The 21712-nt window shown below is 37.5% G+C and overlaps 1 protein-coding gene across 7 annotated transcripts in view; it reads left to right on the top strand.

Annotated features, from left to right (window-relative positions):
* ATF1 (activating transcription factor 1) overlaps nt 1-20747 on the top strand; it is an 82107-nt gene extending 61360 nt beyond the window's left edge. For 4 of the 7 annotated variants that reach the window (XM_086713398.1, XM_025930071.2, XM_086713400.1 and 1 more), the window contains 4 exons: nt 7862-7992; nt 11803-11985; nt 12071-12230; nt 19250-20747. In XM_086713398.1, coding sequence (XP_086569524.1) covers nt 7862-7992; nt 11803-11985; nt 12071-12230; nt 19250-19394 — 619 coding nt within the window. In that variant the 3' untranslated portion in view covers nt 19395-20747. Of the gene's footprint in view, nt 1-7861; nt 7993-11802; nt 11986-12070; nt 12231-14969; nt 15090-19249 lie in introns of all 7 variants that reach the window. The other 3 variants (XM_086713401.1, XM_086713403.1, XR_015253631.1) reach the window with 2 other exon arrangements.
* The last annotated feature ends 965 nt before the right edge of the window (nt 20748-21712 follow it).

Here is a 21712-nt window from a genome sequence, read left to right as displayed (position 1 = left end):
GTCTTGTTTTAGATAATTTTTCTGTTTTTCATTAGCTGTTTGCCATGAGTCTTTTAATGAAACTATTTTGGGATTTTGAAATCTTTTGGAGGCCTCTTCTGCCAATTAAAACAGGTAATCAGCCCTTGCTTTCAAGTGTACTTCTTAAATGAATGATCTTGTCTAATTCAGCATTCCTCATAACAGCCATCATAATTCCATGTTGTTTTGGTAAAAAAAAAAAAAATTTTTGCTAGGTATCTAACTTCTGGGACTATAGTTCTTAAACATAAAATAAGCAGGTTTGCCAGAAGGTGGCACACTAACTCTAGATCTAAAGGATCTCTTGTTTTAACTAGGCCTTTGGGTTTCTCAGAGCCAAACTAATCCCTAAGAGGGACTTGCTTTGGGGTTGGAATTTATGGGTTGTTTTACAGTGTGCTTCACTGCACGGAAGTTTTCTGGAGATCAGTGGGTGACCTAGTGTCAATCTAACCTGTTCATTGACTAGCTTCTACTATGTTGAAAGTCTTTGAGTTAGGCGGTAAGTGCTGTAACAGCTCTTAAGTGATTTGACCTGGACCCACCAATTTTTATGGCTTTTTGGTTTCTGAAATCCCCACTAGCAATTACCTTTATTTACATAAAACAAGACAAACATGTGCCCCTCAGCACACCACCAGTAACCAAAACATGTCACTGCGGAGTGGTTAAGAGAAGTCTTTGTGCACTACCAGCAATTCCCAGTGTGAGCTAAACCAGCAGACTCTCATTCAGGGAGACTGTGGACTGGAAATGAATAAGACTAAACCAGCATACTCCAGTAAATGGGGACTGGAGACTGGAACTAGGAAAGGATTCCAAGGTGGAAGTGTGGTCTGAACTTAGAACCTCCTATTAGTCTAGCCTGATCCATTAATACTTTATTGGAAAGCCAGATCTGCAGCTTGAATGCAAAAAGAGCAGAGCTAAAACTGAGAGGGACTTACCAATGGCCCTTGGAAACAGGGAGAAAGATGGTGAACTCTGAAGGGTTTGCAGGGCTCGTGCCTGTGTTTTTCATTGTCCCCAGATACTGCCAGAAGTTCGTTTCTGATCCTGAAGCCACCATATCTGTTAAACAGAATTCAGCCACCTAAATTTGAAGGTCTAAGTGGCTTTATTAAATAATTCCTGAATTGGGCAGATCCTATCTAGCAAGTAGAGGGGAGCCAAGGAGCTATACAGAACGGAAGTTTTTGTTTTTTTAATGTTTATTGATTTTTGAGAGAGACAGAGACAGAATGCGAGTGGATTAGGGGCAGAGAGAGGGAGACACAGAATCCGAAGCAGGCTCCAGGCTCCGAGCTGTCAGCACAGAGCCCGATGCGAGGCTCGAACTCACAGGCTGTGAGATCATGACCCGAGCTGAAGTCAGACAACCAACTGAGCCACTCAGGCACCCCCAAAACAGAAGGTTTTTAAAGGAAGGAGGGTGGGGCAAGAAAGTTTTAGCAAAAGAACAGTATTGTTCCAGCAGGGTATCTTTCTCTTAGTGGGAAGAGCAGTGGTTCTTTTGATGCAGATGACCTTGTCCTCCTCTGGGAGAAGGAGAGGGCCTGTGTGGCCTTCACTGGTACTGATCTGAAAAGCTCTGACTAGTAAAGACTACATTTCTGGAAGAGGTTTATAGATTAGGTATTAAGCTCTGGGTTGGGGATTTGGCCTAAGTGATGCCATTTTGGGCCTGTGGTTTTCTTTTTAACAATACAAATACATGAGCTGAAACCAGAGTGAGAAGCAGAAGCAAGCCTGAAAACCAAAGTGCACACATTGCTTTAGGTCTACTGCAGGAAAGGACTCTGATCCTGAGAGTTTTGTATTAAGCTGGGATTCCTGCAGGAGGCTATAACATCTGAAAGGAAGCTTCCCCCAAAGTAAGCTTTCTGCATTATACCAAATTAGGATCAACCAAATATGAATTCAGAGTGAAAAATCACCAAACATACAAGGAAATAAACCATGATAAGTGAGAATCCATACAAACAATATATAATCAACTCAGAAATGCAGGAAAAGTATTTGATAAAATTCAGCACCCATTTATAAATTTTTAGCAAATAAATAATAAAAACGGGCTTCCCTAGCATATATAGACCTAAGGAATTGAATGAACTACACATACGACATGCAGTGGCTCAAGTCCCAGACTGAACAGTAATTACCTGGTGCACATATGGACCAGATCTGAATAACACTGCAAAAGCTTTGAAAACTGAAATGACGTTGGAACCACAGTCCACTGAATGCTGGTCAAAATCAATGGCCTGGACACAACTAGGTTGATAGCCTGCTAAAACAAGAATATCAAAATTTCTCCATAGGATATAAACAAGATCCCAGAGTCTGGTATCATAATATTGAAAATGTCCCATGTCCCAAATTACTTGGCATACAAAGAACCCAGAAGAATCTTAACTTGGCATGGGAAGACTGTCAGCAGATGCCATCTCCTGTTGGCACAGGACACAGATGTTGGAGTTATGGGACAGAAACTTAAAGGAGCTATTAAAATGTCCTAACAAGTGTGAATTCTCTTGAAATGAATAGAAAGTTAAGAACTCCTAGCAAAAAGTAGAAGCTATAAAGAGAACTAAATAGAAATTTTAGAGCTGAGAAATACAGTAACAGAAATAAAACCTCACTGGATGGGTTGAATAGGAAAATAAAGATGAGGTAGCTTCAAAGATAGTTCATTGGAGATTATCCAGCCTGAACTAAAGATTAGAAAAATACACTAATTTCCAGAGACTTGTGAGACAATACCAAAAGTTTTAATATTTGTGTCATTCGAGTCATAGGAGAGGAAGAAGTATGTTGCAGAAAAAAATATTTAAAGAAATAATAGCTGGAATGGTTCCAAATTTGGTGAAACCCACAGATTCAAAAAGCTCAGCAAACACTAAGCCATAGATAAACACAAACCCCTCCCCAGACAAGTCATAATCAAACTGATGAAGACTAAAGACAAAAATCTTGTGCACAGAGAAAAATGACATTACTTTAAAGGGAACAGTGTAAATCACTAGATTTCTGATCAAAAACGAGGCTAGAAGGAAATGAAATACATTCTTTTAAAATTTTTTAAGTTGGTTTATTTTGAGAGAGAGAGCACATGTGTGCATGCACAATTAGGGGAAGAACAGAGAGAGAGGGAGAGAGGGAATCCCAAGCAGGCTCTGCACTGAAGCACAGAATTTTAAAGTGCTGAAAGAAAAGAATTGTCAATCCAGAATTTTTTATCTAGTGAAAATATCCCTCAGAAATGGGAGGTGAAATAAATATTTTCAGATGAAGGAAAACTAAGAGCAGTCATTGACAGCATACCTGCTCTAAAGTAACTGCTAAGAGGGGCGCCTGCGTGGCTCAGTCGGTAAAGTGTCTGACTTTGGCTCAGGTCATGATCTCACGGCTTGTGAGTTCGAGCCCCACGTTGGGCTCTGGGCTGACAGCTCAGAGCCTGGAGCCTGCTTCAGATTCTGTGTCCCTCTCTCACTCTGCACCTCCCCTGCTTGTGCTCGCTCGCTCTCCCTCGTGCTCTCTCTCAAGAATAAAAAAAAAAGAAAGTAACTGCTAAGAAAGCTCTTAAGATAGAAATCTGGAAGGTTAAGAATGAAGAAACAGCAACAGCAAGATCTGGGCAAGTATAATGAACTATTCTCCAGTTGAATTCTTTAAAATATGTTTGGTTGACAAGAAAATATGGCATTGTCTGATGGGGCTTTTAATGTATGTAGATGTAATGCGTAAGACAACTATAACATAAGGGGGGAAATAAAGAGACTCATTCTGGAGGTAAGGTTTCTAAGGTTCACTTGACATGGTAAAACAGTGATTCTAAGTAGATGAGGTCTATTAGAACTCCTTAGAGCAATTACTAAATTATATGAAGAGATTTTGTCAAACATGATGAATTAAAGTGGAGTTCTGAAAACTCTTCAAATCCAAAAGAATACAGAAGACTTTTTTTATTTTTTTAAGTAAGCTCTATTCTCAGTATGGGGCTTGAACTCATGACTCTGAGGATCAAGAGTTGCGTGCTCTGGGGCACCTGGGTGGCTCAGTTAGTTAAGTATCTGACTTCAGCTCAGGTCATGATCTCACAGTTCATGGATTCACGCCCGCATCAGGCTTTGTGCTGACAGCTCAGAGCCTGGAGCCTGGAGCCTGCTTCAGATTCTGTGTCTCCCTTTCTCTCTGCCCTCCCCTGCTTGCATTCTGTCTCTGTCTCTCAATAAATAAACGTTTAAAAAAATTTTTTTTGCATGCTCTATCTACCAATTGAGCCAGCGAGGCACCCCCAGAAGACTTTAAAAAAAATTTTTTTTTAAACATTTATTCATTTTTGAGAGAGGGAGAGAGAGCACGAGTAGGGGAGGGGCAGAGAAAGAGGGAGACACAGAATCAGAAGCAGGCTCCAGGCTCTGAGCTGTCAGCACAGAGCCCGACATGGGGCTCAGAACTCATGAACCATGAGATCATGACCTGAGCCGAAGTCAGACGCCTAACCGATTGAGCCACCCAGGCGCCCCCAGAAGACTTTTTTAAAAACAGAAAGCAGGGATCCTGGGATGGCTCAGTTGGTTAAGCATCTGACTATGGCTCAGGTCATGATCTCACGATTCGTGAGTTTGAGCCTTGCATCAGGCTGTCTGCTGTCAGCGCAGTGTGTGCTTCAGATTCTTGGTTGCCCCCCTCTCTTCCCCTCCCTGCTCACTTCTTTCTCTCTCTCAAAAATGAATTTAAAAAAACATAAAACAGGAAATAATTGGTAGGTCAAATGATAGCAATAATTGATATTTAGAAGACATGGCTTCAGTTCATTAATTGAGATTATAAAACTATAAGCCAGTATTACTCATGAATATAAACACAGCAAAATAAGAGCTTTAGCAAACTAAATCCAATGACACATAAAAGGTGTTACACATGATGAAAAAGTAGGATTCATACCAGGAACGCAAAATTGGCTTAACATCTGAAAATCAGTCAACGGTAATACATCATATTTATAGAATAAGAACAAAAAAGTGTATGATCATCTCAACGGACACAAGAAAAAGCAGTTAACAAGTCCATTTGATAACATGCTCATCAAACAAATAGAAGGGAGCTTTTCAGGGGCGCCTGGGTGTTTGACTCTTGATTTCAGCTCAGGTCACGATCTCACAGTTAGTGGGATTGAGCCCCGCATCAGGTTCTGTGCTGAGCATAGAGCCTGCTTGGGATTTTCTCTTTTCCTCTCTGACCCTCACTTGCTCATGCGCACATGCACTCTCTCAAATAAATAAAGAGGGGGGTGCTCTTCAGCCTAATAAAGTACATCTATAAAAGCCCATAGCTAAGCATATTTAGTGATGTAAGAGTGAATGTTCTCTCCCTAAGATCATGAACACAACAAGGCTGTGGATGTCTGCTCTCACGACTTCTACCTAACATTGTATTCAGGCATTTAGGCAAGAAAATGAAATAAAAGGCATTCAGATTGGAAAGGAAACAATTTGTAGACGACACGATCTCATATACAGAAAATCTTAAAGTACCCACTAAAAGTAACGAGTTCAGCAAGGTAGCAGGAAACCTTACCATCTATTGATTCTTTGGCACATAGGTGTCTTAATTTCTGTACTTTAAAAAAAATATTTTTAATGTTTACTTTTGAGAGAGTGGGGGAGGGACAGAGAGAGAGAGACAGAATCCAAAGCAGGCTCCAGTCTCTGAGCTGTCAGCACAGAGCCCAACGCAGGGCTCGAACCCACGAGCCATGAGGTCATGACCTGAGTCGAAGTTGGATGCTTAACTGACTGAGCCACCCAGGTGCCCCTTCTGTACTTTTCTTTATACTCCAAATGTTCCATAACTTAAAAGTGAAAAAGAACTGGGCGCAGCATTCCGCAGTCTCATGCTAGGCTGGCTGCATAAGACCACACAGACATCTTGTTAAAGGGATTCTGGAGCTCTGTCCTGACCTACTCACTCAGCTGTTCCGGGTATCAGATGGGAATGTGGATTCAGTAAACCAAACCTCTCCAGGCAATTCTGATACAAGCAGGTTTAGGAACCAGTGTGACCATTCTCCAAATGCCTAACGTGGAGTCCTATAGGACTGCCCCTCCCTTATTCTCGATGGGGAACATCTGTTGATACAGTCTACAATTTTATTAGCTTTTGGTGGGAAGATTGTCCAGAGTAAGGAGACAGTCTTTTTCAGTGTGGAAAACATTTTTCAGTGTGTTATAGAAGAAGAGCTGAAGGAACTGAAGTTATCTGGCCTCAAATAAAGAACTGTAGCAATTGTCAAATGTTACAAAGTAGGGCATGGATATAGAATTTTGGTTAAGCTTAAATTTCTTTAGCTTCACTGGGTGGAACCAGCTTTTGGTCTAAATAAGTAAGGGCTTAATAATTGAATGGTTTGCTATTTTGAAGTTGTAGATGACTTATTCCCGGAAATAGAGGCTGTTAGGAATGCTAGGGCATTCCTGCATAGGCTGGAAGGTTGACATAAATAACATAAAAGATCCTTTTCAATGATAAGGGTTTTTTCCCCCTTTATGACTATTTGTTGTTTTTTGGTTTTTTTTTTTACAATGATCATAGAAATATTAAGATTTCTTTTTTTCTTTTTCTTCTAGAAAGAAATAATGCTTAATTGTCCCTCTGCCCCCAGTTGTGTTTTGGAAGTTCTTTCTTTTCAGCAAAGGAATCTTTTTCTATCTCCATATTCCTGTCATAAGTGCCATTTTACCAAGTCTGAGGGATACCTGTGGGATTATATTTACTTCCTGTTAAAGAATTTTATTGAGGCGCCTGGCTGGCTCAGTCGGTGGAGCATGCAACTCTTGATCTTGGCGTTGTGAGTTCGAGCCTCACTTTGGGCGTAGAGATTACCTAAAAATATTAAAACCATAAATAAACAAACAGTTTTACTTATCACTAGTATTGTGTGCTTTTTATAGTAGTATTCTTATTTCTTATTGGTTTCTTAAAACTGTGGGCTTCTCACTATAGAGTTGAAGGGTGGAAAGATAAATTTGGTCTTTTTATTTGTTTTTAATGTTTGTTTATTTATTTTTAATTTTTTTAATGTTTATTCATTTTTTTGAGAGACAGACTGAGAGTACAAGCAGGGGAGGGGCAGAGAGAGGAGACACAGAGTCCGAAGCAGATCTCAGGCTCTGAGCTGTCAGCATAGAGCCTGATGCGGGGCTTGAACTCATGAACTGTGAGATCATGACCTAAGCCGAAGTCGGCTGCTTAACCGACTGAGCCATCCAGGCGCCCCAGTGTTTGTTTATTTTTGAGAAAGAAAGCGAGCATGAGTGGGTGAGGGGCAGAGATAGGACACAGAATCCAAAGCAAGCTCCAGGCTCTGAGCTGTCAGTGCAAGGCTGACACGGGGCTCAAATTCATGAACCTTGAGATCATGACCTGAGCCAAAGTTGGACACTCAACCAACTGAGCCACCCAGGTGCCCCAGATTGGGTCTTTTTAAATAAAGGTCACTATTTAGAAAATGAATACTGTTCTTGTTAATTAATAAAATACCTTACAACGTAATCATCTCTCTTGTAGGGTCAAGAGACATTTCATACCTCTGTAAGGGCCTTGTACCTGTGTATTTGTTCATTGTCGCTTTTCCAGGAGCCATAAACTTTAAAGCATAACTCGCCTGCAGTACCTCATTACAGTAGTCTGTGCTGAACTGAGTGGCTCCTTGACAAAACAGTTAAAATGTCTAGTAGATTATTGTACTTCTAACCTGAGATTGAAAAAGGTTTGGCGGTTTGTTTTTATAAAGCTGTCCTCATTACCAGCATTAATTGAGTTTTATTTTTCACAGAAAAATTTTGAAAGATCTATCCTCTGAAGATACACGGGGCAGAAAAGGAGACGGAGAAAACCCTGGAGTTTCTGCTGTCACTTCTATGTCTGTTCCAACTCCCATCTATCAAACTAGCAGTGGACAGTACAGTACGTATAGGAATACGTTTTTCCATGATGGATACACAAACGCTAAAGAAGTGGTGTATAGAAAGACTGTCATGCTTTAATAGTGAGGATAATTAGTTGAAGGTTAGCATTTTGAGCCCAAAATAATGCAGAATACCTTTTCAGCATTATCTCATTTACTCCTTACAGCAACTTTATGAGGTAGGCAGTTATCAATTTATGAGGAAACTGAGCCTTAGAGAGGTTAGACAATGTCCCTACACACAGCTTGTAAGTGATGCTTACTTTGGAGTTTTGACAGATGCATGGAGTTGTCTAACCACCACAGTCAAGATATAATTTCATCACCCCATGGAATTCTTTGTGCTGTCCGTTTGTAGAGGATTTTTCCTCCCATTCCTAACTCCTGTTCAAGTCTAATTGACTCTTGCCACAAAATCTGTGTCCCGTCCCCTCACGTCTCACACCTCCAATCACCACCATTACCCTGGCTTATACTCCTGTCTGAATTACTGCAGTGCACGTCCACTTGGTCATTTTGCTTCCATTCTTGCTCTCGTTTTCCATACTGCAGCCAAAGCAGCTTATTTAAAATGTCCATTAGATCACACCACTTTTGCTCCAGTGACTCTCCATCACCCCTAGAATAAGTCCTATAAGGCTAAGTTCCATTCAAGATCTGGCCTCACTTACCAAACTCCAATCTCATCTGCCACTGGCTAGCATTCTAGCAACACTGACTTTCTTGGAATTTCTCCAACATGAAACTTGTTTCTGCCTCAGGATATTTGGGCTTGTCACCCCACTGCCTGGCACATTCTTCTCCCAGAGTCTCATGTGGATGGCTTTTACATCCTTACTTCTGCTCAAGTGTCACTTCTCAAAGAGACCACTCTTCATTAAAATGTGCTCTCTTTAGTTAGCTTTCTTACATTTTTCATAGCATTTATATATAATTATTAAAAAGTACATATTTAATTATAGATTATACATAATTATAGATCAGTTTATTTATGATCTGTTCTCAAAGATAAGTTCCCTGAGAGAAAGAACTTTGTCTTGTTCACAGCTGTATTCTTGGCCTGGAGGCCCTGGCGCATAGTAAGCTTTCAGTGAAATTTGTCATGAATAAGTTATTTAAAGAATATGTAAAAAACACCTCAATGAGGACACATAAGAAACTGAGAACAGTGGTTGCAAGGAAGGAGACCTGGGAACAAAGATCAGAGGCAGTTGAGAAGTTCACTTTCATTTTAAACAAAACTGATTTTTCTTTCCATACGCATCCATTACTGTTTTCAAAAATCTTTTTCTTTCTTTGTTTTAAATTTTTTTAATGTTTTTATTTACTTTTGAGAGAGAGAGACAGAGCACAAGCAGGGGAGGGGCAGAAAGAGAGGGAGACACAGAATCTGAGGCAGACTCCAGGCTCCAAGCTGTCGGCACAGAGCCCGATGTGGGGCTTGAACCCACGAACCATGAGGTCATGACCTGAGCTGAAGTTGGACACTTAACTGACACCCCAAAATAAATACAATTCAAACTGGTGTTTAAGACAGCATGATCCAATAGAACTTCCTTGCTGAAAATGTTTTATATTTGCATTGTCTAGTATAGTAGCCACTAAGCCATGTGTGACTGTTGAGCACTTGAAATGTGGCTCGTGAGACTGAGGAACTGAATTTCTTATCTTGCTTTCAGTTAATTAATAGTCCTATGTGACTAATGGCTACCGTATCAGTGTAGATTTAGAGTAGATTCAACCAGATAAATATACATGTTAAAAATAGGAAGATAGGTTATAAAAATGAAAACAATTCTGTATTATTACATATGTTTAACATCAAAAGATGTATCTCTCGGGGTGCTTGGGTGGCTCAGTCAATAAGCGTCTGACTTCAGCTCAGGTCATAATCTTGCAGTACGTGAGTTTGAGCTCCGCATTGGGCTCTGTGCTGACAGCTCAGAGCCTGGAGCCTGCTTGGGATTCTGCCTCCCTCTCTCACTCTGCCCCTCCTCTGATCATGTTCCGTCTCTGTCTCTCTCAAGAATAAATAAACATTAAAAAAAAAAAAAAGGATTGTACTTATTTCAATTATAACATATGAAATATCTCCCTAAGTTTCTATGTAGTTTTCATAATTCCTAATTTTAATTGTTTTAGAATAAGCCATATTAATATGTCATAATTTTTAACGTGCTGATATGCTACTTTTCTTAAAGAATTTTTTAGGGGTGCCTGAGTGCTCACACTCTGTCTCTCTCTCAAAAATAAATAATAAACATTTAAAAAAATGTATACATATGTGTGTATGGATACACATTTTGATGTGTGTTAATGTATCAGTCTATATGAACATAGGAAATGATTAGGAAGAGGATGTACATCGAAAATGGTTACCCCAGAATAAGGGTGTGGGGTGGCCAGTAGAATAAATTGGGATAGAGAATAGGACTTTTTATTTTACTTATATATTTACATTTATATATATGTATATATATAATGTGTGTTGGAGAGAAGGCGATTGAAAACAATTGCTAATATAAGTTTAAAACAAATGTCTGCATCTAAAAAATCTTAAACTGTCATTACTTCTAAAGTCATATAAATTAAAGTATGTAGAATATTTGTTGTGTGGTAGTGGATGAGAGATAATTATATACTCCTGAAAAAAAATATTTTCAATTAAAACATACATTCAGATAAGTGTGTTTTGGCTTCCTGGTACCCAGAGTATAAAAGGAGAAAAAAAGTTGCATAATTATAATCTGATAAGAGGGCACAGAGATGAGGCATTAGAGTCTGAAGGGGATTTATTACGTGGGATTGCATAATGGTAAAATGTTTTCCATTTGATCATATCTTATGGGTGTTTCATGTAAGGTTTGAGAGGAAAGCATTAACATAAGTATAATTCATTGAGGGGCGCCTGGGTGGCCCAGTTGGTTAAGCATCTGGCTCAGGTCATGATCTCACAGTTTGTGAGATCGAGCCCCGCGTTGGGCTTCTGCTCTTCTGCTCTGCGCTGACAGCGTGGAGCCTGCATGGGATTCTCTCTCTCTCTCTGCCCCTCCCCTGCTCACTCACTCTCAAAATAAACAAACATTAAAATATATATACACACACACACATATATATAACTCATTGAAAAATGCTGTGGGGCACATAGTAATGTGACCTCTTTCTCATGACAACCTTATTGGTGATTTTCACTAGGAAGTAACTTGAATAGATTACATTTTTAAAATATCACTTAAGTAAATAACATTTAGTACAATTTAATAGTGGTTACCCCTAGACAGCAGAGCTCAGAAACAAAGTATGAAGATATATATATTTTCATTATGTAACCTTTTATCCTCTTAAAAATTTTCCCATAGGCATAGGCCCGTTTAATCTATTCAAAAATATTTTTAAGCTTATCATCTTTTTAATGCTTCTTTTGAATAAAAATACACAGTGTGTTAATGTTTCCTTCTACTGATTTTTCCTTTAAAAGTTAGCCATTGGTACCCTCTTCTAATGTTCCAGAACTGCTGTGACAGCATTAGCAATTAGCATGCAGTGCTCCATTGAGCCCATAATGTGTCTTGACTAATCTACAGTTTGAGACTAAATTTAAGATTAGTGCACCTGAACTATAAAATTTTATAAAGAAATGCCATTTTATTTCTTTGACATATAGTTCACCCAAAGTAGTTAACAGTTACCAAGTGGAACTGCATTCAGACCTGTTTTAATAAGTAGTGGCTGGGTTTTTTTTTCACCAATCCTTTGCAATTAGTGTATTGTACAGCCTTACAATAGCTATGTTCTCTCTTTGGTTAAAGTTGCCATTGCCCCAAATGGAGCCTTACAACTGGCCAGCCCAGGCACAGATGGAGTACAGGGACTTCAAACATTAACCATGACAAATTCAGGCAGTACTCAGCAAGGGACAACAATTCTCCAATATGCACAGACCTCTGATGGACAGCAAATACTTGTGCCCAGCAACCAGGTGGTTGTACAAAGTAAGTATGTTTAAGTGTCTGTGGAAAACATCCCAATGTACTTTCAAAGACACTTAGGAATTAACTCACTCTTCTGACCACACAGCTGCATCAGGAGATATGCAGACGTATCAGATCCGTACCACACCTTCAGCTACTTCGCTGCCACAGACTGTGGTGATGACATCTCCTGTGACTCTTACATCTCAGACATCTAAGACAGATGACCCCCAACTGAAGAGAGAAATAAGGTTGATGAAAAACAGGTAGGTGGTAAAATTGTGCTGCCAGTAACGTTTCTGTAAATCTCAAAACGTAACCAGGTGTTAACTGGAATTGTGAGTTAAAAATGAGAGCGTTTGGGGTGCCTGGCTAGCTCAGTTGGTGGAGCACAACTTTATCTTGGGCTTGTGAGTTTGAGCCCCACACTGGCCGTAGATAGAGCTTACTTTAAAAAAAGAGAGCTTTATTTTACTGAGTGTTATGTTGTATCTAGTTCATTTCCAAAGGATCCCATTGCTCAATCTCTTTACTTAATATGTGACCTAGAGTTCTTTCATTTTTATTTTGTCTTTTGAATAGTACTATTAAGCAGAGCTTTTCAAACAGTATATTTTGTTCTTGCTGGGCTGACAAAAGTTAAATGAAAATAATAATTTGCTGCTTGCCATTGACAGTGAGAAGAGGAAAGAATTCCTAAAAAACTGATGGACACAGAAATGCTAAAAATGAATTTTACCCATGAATATATATCAGTGATTTAACCTCCAGAAACATTTACTTTCATTTTAAATGTATTTTAAACATAGTTGTATCAGCTATATGTACATCAGCCATGAAAACCACCAGTTCTTTGAGAAAAAGAATATAATGGGTACCCTTCTGTAGTGAGTTTAAGGGGAAAAAAAAGAGAGAAAGGACACTAATAAAACCTATATTAGGAATCAAAAAGGGTAGATACCCACATATAAAACAAATATTTAAAAAATTACAGGATTCTGTTTTTAACTCCTCTAAGTTAGAAAATTAGAATAAAAGGATGATTTTCTAGAGCAATAAAAATGATCATACAAGGACCAGAAGGATGCATTTAATTACTTCAAGATAAAATGTTTCTTTACTAAAAACTAAGAGCGAGCATCATCGTAATGAACTTAGTAACATGGCAGGGATTGTCCATTGTCTTGGAGGTTCCAACAAATGCAATAAGACAAGGATCTGAAGTAAGTTATGTAAATACTAGAAAAGAAGAGCCGTGTTTTTTTGTTGATGATATGGTTGTGTACCTAGGATACCCAAAAGATTTGTTAAGAATTACGTGAATGAGGCTTCTCTTTCTGATAAATCGACCTCGCTATGTAATATTATTAAAAGCTTGATGAAATATAAAAACCACCCTTTTAAATGATTGGATGAGCCTCCAGGGAAGTAAGAGATATCTATTGAGGTTAGGAATCAGTCAGAAGCACAAGACCATGAAGTTCATAAGCACTGAAGCAACCCCTGTATAATCTGTAAATAAATTCATATCTTTGTGATTGGTATAGCTTTGGTATGCAGAGGGGACTAGGGGCAAAACCTGGGGTCTGTGCAACCTGGGGGAACTGGATCAGAGATTGTTATTCTTCATGAAGTCAAGACCCAAGCATAGTTGACCCTTGAACAATGGAGGCGTTGGGGCGCTGACCCCCACCCCCATGCCATTGAAAATCTATAATTTTTGACTCCCCAAAAACTGAGTTGACTAGAATCCTTACTGATAACATAAACAGCCAATTAACACATATTTTTTATGTTATATGTAGTTATATATACTGTATTCTTACAACAAAGTAAGCTAGAGAAAAAATACTAAGAAAATCATAAGGAAGAGAAAATACATTTATGGTACCATATTAAAAAAAAATCTGCATATAAGTAGACTCACGCGGTTCAGACCCGTGTTGTTCAAGAGTCAGCTGAAATTTAAAAATGGTCTGGGTCCATAGTTCCCCAACTTTTTGGAAGAAAGCAGTCTTAACACAGCCTTTAACAAATTCCCATACATTGAGTTCTAACAAATACAAGTTGAAAAATCACAGACTGTCCAAGGAATTAGGCCTCCATCATCATATGTGCCAAGCCTTTATGTTACTTTCACAAAAATCTTTGAGGTGTATATAATATTATTTCCAGTTTTTCTGAGATGAGGAAACTGAGGCTTAGGTTAATTTCTTTGCCCAAGGTTAAACTACTCAGTAAGCGGTAGAGGTAGGATTTAAACACACGGGTCCAGGTTTCAGAGTCCAAAGACTTAGATATTCGATAATACTGCACTACCTTTCAGGAGCAAGAGTCATCAGAAAGAGCACACAACAGAACAACTTTTGTAAAGCCTTCAGTTATCTGTCTACTAGATTTAAAGAAAAAAAAGGGTGTCCTTGAAAATCATCAAAGATCAAGAGACTATAAAAATGATAAAAATTGGAAAAGAAAAAATAAAATCGCTCTCCGTAGCAAATATTCATCTGCTTAGAATATCCAGGAGATCATGTACAAAGTATTAGAAAGCTTGAAAAATAACCAGCATTGTACTGGAAACCTTTAACCATTTAGTAGTAAAACAAGAACAGAGGGTATTATGAGGATTTAAATGAAAGGAAATCCTTACCTACTATTTTTTATATAATTGCCTATTTTTTAAAATGGACTTACAGAAAAATTATTAGAAGTAATGAATTTATAACATTGCTAAATATAACACCAGGTTTCAAAAATCGTATTTCTTTACATCAGTAATGGTTTGGTAAATAATTATTTAAAAGACACCATTTATGTTATCAACAAAATATCAGAGAAGAAATCTAACAACAAAAGATCTCCAGGACAGTTATGAAAAATATTGTACAATGTCTTTGAAAGACCTTAAGGAAGATCTAAATAAAACGGAGAAATAAATACTATGTCCATAGATATGGAAACTCAGTATTATAAAGATGACTATTTTTCCCCCAATTGATCCATAGATTCAATGCAGTTCCAATCAAAACCTAAACAGGTTGTTTGAAGAACTTGACAAGTTGATACTAAAATTTATAGAAGAGTAAAGGGCCAAGAACAGCCAAAATATTCCAGACAAGAATAAGGTGAGGAGGTATCAAGTTTTATTTAAAGCTGTGGTAATTGAAATAATGTGATAGTGGCATTGAGGAAAAAAAAAAAAATTGACCAATGAAATAGCTCAGAAACTGATCCATGGACACAGGACAGATTATTGGGGGAAGGAGGGACTCTTCAATAAATGGTATTAGGATAATTATTGATAAATGAAAAAATACTGGATTTCTTCCTCACACCATACACAAAATCATTGCAGAGAGATTAAAGACACAGATGTGAAAGATGAAATTTTGAAACTTTTAAGTGAAAATACATAATCTTATGGTTTCAGGATTAGGAAAAGATAACTTAAAACAATGCACACCCCTCCCACAAACATTAACACAAAAGATTAATGAATCTTCATTAAAATTAATAATTTCTGTTCATCTATAGAGTGAAAATACAAGCTCCAACCCTATAGAAGATACTTGAAACATATCTAACAACAACAAAAAGATTTGTTAGAAAAAACCAAAAATATCTTCTAAGTTATTAAGTACAACCTAATGGAAGAAAAATTGGCAAAATATATGAATAGGCATTTCTCAGAAAACACAAGTGGTTAATAATCGTATGAAAGATTATTCACCCTTATCAATCAGTAATCAAAGAAATGCAAATTAATACCACACATTTAGTTACCATTTATCCCCACCGAATTGGCAAAAATCTTCAAAGTCTAACCAGGAAGTGGCAAGGATTTGAAACAGTGAAACTCAGAGACTGCCTATGGCAGTGAAAGTTGGTACAGTCACTTTGGATTAATTGGCCTTATCTTGTACAGTTGACCTGGATATGCTCTATGAGCTGTTTCACTCTGTGTATGTGACTGAGACTTTTGCAGGAAGTATGCATAAAAATGTTCACAACAACAAAAATCAGGAAACGGGCTCCTGGGTGGCGCAGTCGGTTAAGCGTCCGACTTCAGCCAGGTCACGATCTCGCAGTCCGTGAGTTCGAGCCCCACGTCAGGCTCTGGGCTGATGGCTCAGAGCCTGGAGCCTGTTTCCGATTCTCTGTCTCCCTCTCTCTCTGCCCCTCCCCCGTTCATGCTCTGTCTCTGTCCCAAAAATAAATAAACATTGAAAAAAAAATTAAAAAAAAAAAAATCAGGAAACAACCTGAATAGTAACAGAATGGACACATAAATTTTGGTTGTCTTTATTCAATCTGATAGTGTTCATGTGTATTGATTGATCACTGTAACATGAATAAGTATTAGGAAAATAAAGTTAAGTGAAAACAAGTTGTAACAGAATACATAAAGTATCATATTTTAAAATAAGTTTTAGGGGTGCCTGAGGCTCAGTCGGTTAAGCGGCCGACTTCGGCTCGGGTCATGATCTCACAGCCCATGAGTTCGAGCCCTGCGTCGGGTTCTGTGCTGACAGCTCAGAGCCTGGAGCCTGTTTCGGATTCTGTGTCTCCCTCTCTCTGACCCTCCCCCGTTCATGCTCTGTCTCTGTCTCAAAAATAAATAAACGTTAAAATAACTTTTAGAATATAAGCAAACTAAATTATATACAATTTAGAGATGTATAAATATTACTGAAACCATGAAAATAAGTAAAAGATTGAAGCTAGTAATTGCTTCCGGGCAAGAGGCAGGGTTACGGAATCAGGAAATAGCACAGAAATTTCTTCAACAGTATAGATCATATGTTCTCTTATTAAATCAGGTGTTGGGTTTACATGTGTTCATTTTATTTATTATTATGCTTCATAACATTACACCACATACAGTCTTTTGTGTGTATAGTATATCATAATAAATTTTTTTAATTAACAGTGATTTATAAGGAAATTTAGTAAGTTTTTCTATGAATTACCATCTTGAAAATAATAATGGGAAGTAATATTCGCATTAGTGGCAAAAAAATCATAAAACCCTTAGTAAACTCAATAGGAAGATCACATTTAAGTTTATTTATTTTGAGAGAAAACTAGAAAATGAGCAGGGGAGAGGCAGAGAGAGAGGGAGACAGAGAATCCCAAGCAGGCTCCACGCTGTCAGCACAGAGCCCAATGTGGGGCTCAAACTCACAAACCATGAGATCATGACCTGAGCCAAAACCAAGAGTCAGATGCTTAACCAGTTGAGTCACCCAGGTGCCCCTAAAATACACATAAATTTAATGTGATTCAAACTAGAACCTCTTTAGATCTCCATGGAATTGGACAACATAAGATGAGAGTTTACATGAAAGAAAAAAGTGTTCTAGAATGGTCAAGAACAGGAACAGGAAGAGGTTACTTGTTCCATTAGGCATTAAAACATACTCTCTAAAACCACTGTAATCAAAACTTGGTATCAGCACAGGAGCAGACAATAACATTAGCAAACAAGATAGAGCCCAGAAATAGCTTTTTATGCTAGTTAAGTACAGTACTTCTAAAGGGTGGCATATTTAATAAATGTTAACTGACACCGCATCTGAAAGAAAATTAGACTCCTCTATTTTATATCACATATGAAAGTAATTCCAAATGGATTAAAGACTTAATTGTGAAAAATTAAGCAAGAAAATTATCTTTAAAATTAAGAGAGAAATATACAGTGCATGGAATTTTAACCTAAGCCAAGAAAAAGACTAAAAAAGAAGCATTTATGGTATAAGATATAAAAATATGAGAAATCAAATGATAGATTAGAAAATAATATATAAAAACAGGGGCGCTTGGGTGGCTTGGTTGGTTAAGCATCTGACTCTTCAGCTCAGCTCAGGTCATGATCTCATGGTTTGTGGGTTTGAGCCCCGTGTCAGGCTCCATGCTGACAGCTCAGAGCCTGCTTGGGGTTCTCTCTCTCCCTCTCTCTCTCTCTGCCCCTCCCCTGCTCGCACTCTCTCTCTCTCTCTTCCTCTCTCAAAATAAATAAACTTTTAAAAAGGAAATAATATAAAAACAGATAAAGGATTAATATGTATAATGCACACAGAGTTCTTAGGTTGTCTTTATAATTTCTCATCGTAAAACAGGAAAAGGTATGAATGGAAAAAGGGTATGAATAGGCAGTTTACATAAGAGATCCAAAAGACCGGGGCGCCTGGGTGGCTCAGTTGGTTAAGCATCCAACTTCGGCTCAGGTCATGATCTCACGGTCCATGAGTTCAAGCCCCGTGTCGAGCTCTGTGCTGATAGCTTAGAGCCTGGAGCCTGCTTCGGATTCTGTGTCTCCCTCTCTCTCTGACCCTCCCCCGTTCATGTTCTGTCTCTGTCGCAAAAATAAACGTACATTAAAAAAATTAAAAAAAAAAAAAAAGATCCAAAAGACCAATAGGCTTTTGAAAAGATGTTCAATCTCACTAGTAGTTAGGGATGAAAATGAATTAACAATAAAGTATACATGACAAGGATCTATACCTACTTGGAAACATCATTAAAATAAAACAGTGTAAAAACAAGTTGCAGATAATACCTACAGTACATAATATACAAAATACTCAATACCTCTCTACATATGGGATACATGTATGTGACTTCACAGAAATAATCTAAGAAGACATTTACAAAACTGAGTATCAAGCACTGTTTGTAATTAAAACTTAAATAAAAATTGAAGAAACAGTGTCAAAAGCCATAGGACCCATAAATTTCACTCCTTGGTTTTGGGACATATGCTCACAAAGAAACTGGTGTTAAGAACATGCATAGCAGCTAAAATGAGAAACAGCCCCAAGGAAGAGATCAATACACTATGGTGATGGTCACACAATGGAATACACTCAGCAACAGTAAGGAACAAACCACCTCGAAGCAACATCGATGAGCCTCAAAAGTATACTGAGTGAAAGGAGACCAGACACAAGGGCGCATACTGTATGATTCTGTTATTTGAGGTTCTAGAATAGGAACATCTTCATCTGTGGTGGTAAAAATCTGAACATTAGTTGTTTGGGGAGAGGACTGACCAGGAATGGGCACGAGGCAACTTTCTGGGACAACGAAGTTCTATGTCTTGATAAGTGTGGGGGTTATATAGGTATGTGCATTTGCCAAAACAGATTGAATTCTGCACTTAAGATCTATGTATTTTGGTTCTGTAGAGATGTAGAGAGATGACCAGGGAGGATTACTGAGGTGCAGTTACCATTTAAAGAATGTGAACTTTTTTCTAACATTGGTTTTTAATGCCTATATTTAGAGAAGCTGCTCGAGAATGTCGCAGAAAGAAGAAAGAATATGTGAAATGCCTGGAAAATCGAGTTGCAGTCTTGGAAAATCAAAATAAAACTCTAATAGAAGAGTTAAAAACTTTGAAGGATCTTTATTCTCATAAAAGTGTTTGATTAAGAAAGAAAATATTTTTGCAGACTTGCCTAAAAATTAGATGGATTTCTTTTCTTTTTAGTGGAGTTTTATAAATTAAAAGGTCAAAAATGAAGCTTTTTATTTAGGCTTTTGCAACTCAAAGATAATCTTATGCAAGAGATCTGGTGACAGAAGATAAAGTGGAAAATGACCTCAAGGAAGTCACTATCACAGGTGGAAGCCCTGGAAAAATGAAACCCACTCAAGAAGAGGGAAGTGAGCTCTCACACCAATTTGAATTTCCTAAATGACAATAACCCAAAAATGCCAGAGAAGATGAAATTTGGTAAATTATTTTTAAAATCAGTTTACCCTGTAGGTTTGCATTTCTTACTGTTTCCTAAAATTTACCTTTTTCACTTTGTGTGTGTGCGCGCGCGAGTGTTTTATTTCTGCCAATAAATTTTAAATTACAAATAGAAAAGCTAATACATAACTAAATATATAAATTATGTGTTCTGATTACGTATACTTGTTCTATCGTCAGATCGTTGAAATGGGTTTTTTAAAGTTTGTTTCTTGGACTTGAGAGGGGTTTTGAGACTTGGGTTTAACTGTTTTTGAGGCTTTGTCCTCAAAGGCATTTAAGGTACATGAATGGAGTATGGTGATTTTGTAACATTTTTTATCAGGATGGAAAGAGAACTTCTGTTTAAAAGTTTGATACTTTTAAATAGTTTGTTTTTTGGTTACTCTGGGAATGGAGATTTTCTACAAATACATAATTGTTTTTTGATTCTATATTCTGTATGCAGTTGAATATACCTTACCTATTCTGTTGTGCTTTAATAGAATGGAATGTTTACAGGCCCTTGAGATATTAGAGTATTTTTTAAAAATCTTCTGAAGATACATACCAAAGTTTTCCAAGAGGATTTTATAATCAATTTAATGTAAGGTTTATCAGATTCTAAAATCGTATGGTTATTAAGGCAATTTTATGTTAGAGACTATTTTGTAATGTAGTGAATGGTACATTTCTAAGAAAAGTGACTGCCGATATATTTTTATAGCTAATCTTTATAAATTCTAAAGTTGAGTTTTTAATTATTTTAAATGTTTATATAGTTTAGTAAAAAAAATATTTTGCATCTCAAAAGTATCATTTTTATATTATGAGAAGTAAAGTTTCCAGATTGGCTAATATTTGAATTGCAAGTTTTGTATGCAGTTTATCCAAAGCTCAAGAATGCCATCCGTACCCCAGTGTTTAACCTCTGTATTCCAGTTTGTATACACTCTGAAATTGTACTGCAGAACTATTGTGCGCTTCTTACACAATATGTATCATATTGTTGTCTGTGAAATTAAAGGATATTTGATAAAATTAAGTTTGCTGAATGTAAAATATATTGTTATGTGAACAGCAAGCTTCCTGATGGCCATTCTGTTAATTATACTAACTACAGGACCTTTCTAGTTTTAAAATAGAGGATAAATTTAAAATTCTGGTCTACACAGCTTGTTTTAAAAAAAAATTTTTTTTAACGTTTATTAATTTTTGAGAGAGCATGAGTGGGGAAGGGGCAGAGAGACACAGAATCTGAAACAGGCTCCAGGCTCTGAGCTGTCAGCACAGAGCCTGACGCGGGGCTCAAACTCACGAACTGCAAGATCCTGACCTGAGCCAGAGTCAGATGCTCAACCGACTGAGCCACCTGGGTGCCCCTACACAGCCTGTTTTAAGGGCGGATATCTTTAGGTGTTTGATTCAGTCAGAACCAATTATAATAAACTAAAAGTAGCTAATTTTTTTGTTCTGCAATTGTTTATGGTTAAGGAACCTGTAATGTGGAAATCTCAACACAATTGACAAATTTGTGTAATCTTAATGGAAAACTCCATTAACAGTATTTTTTAAATGAGACTCTGTTGATTTGGCAGTTTATGAAAAGAAAAAAAAGTTTGATCACCAGTAGGATTACTTATATCACTTATTATTTGATATGAAGCCAAGAGTCTCAGGCCCATTAGGCCCGAAGAACATGAGGAGGTATGGGGTCAGTGTGTTATACCAAGAGTATTTTAAAAGGTTACATTATATATAGGGTATTTTACAAGATTTTAAGAGAGTATTTGTTAATGTTTGGCTGCCATAGAGATCCTTTAGCTTTTAATGCCTTAACAGGTGGACATCCACAAACATTTATAAACTTAACACTGCCTGCAGACTTCTGGTGTAGGGCCTTGCTTTCAACTAAATCAAGTTAGGCTAGCAATATGTAACAGGCATGAGCAAGCTACTACTGAATCCATAAATGCATACCAGATTATCTTTCAAGAGGTTGGTTTTTTA

This window comes from Puma concolor, chromosome B4 (assembly GCF_028749965.1).
Source record: "Puma concolor isolate L17-30 chromosome B4, mPumCon1.1.hap2, whole genome shotgun sequence".
Taxonomy (NCBI): Eukaryota; Metazoa; Chordata; class Mammalia; order Carnivora; family Felidae; genus Puma; species Puma concolor.
Note: the sequence above shows the minus strand (reverse complement) of the source record. Positions and strands in the feature narration are given on the sequence as shown.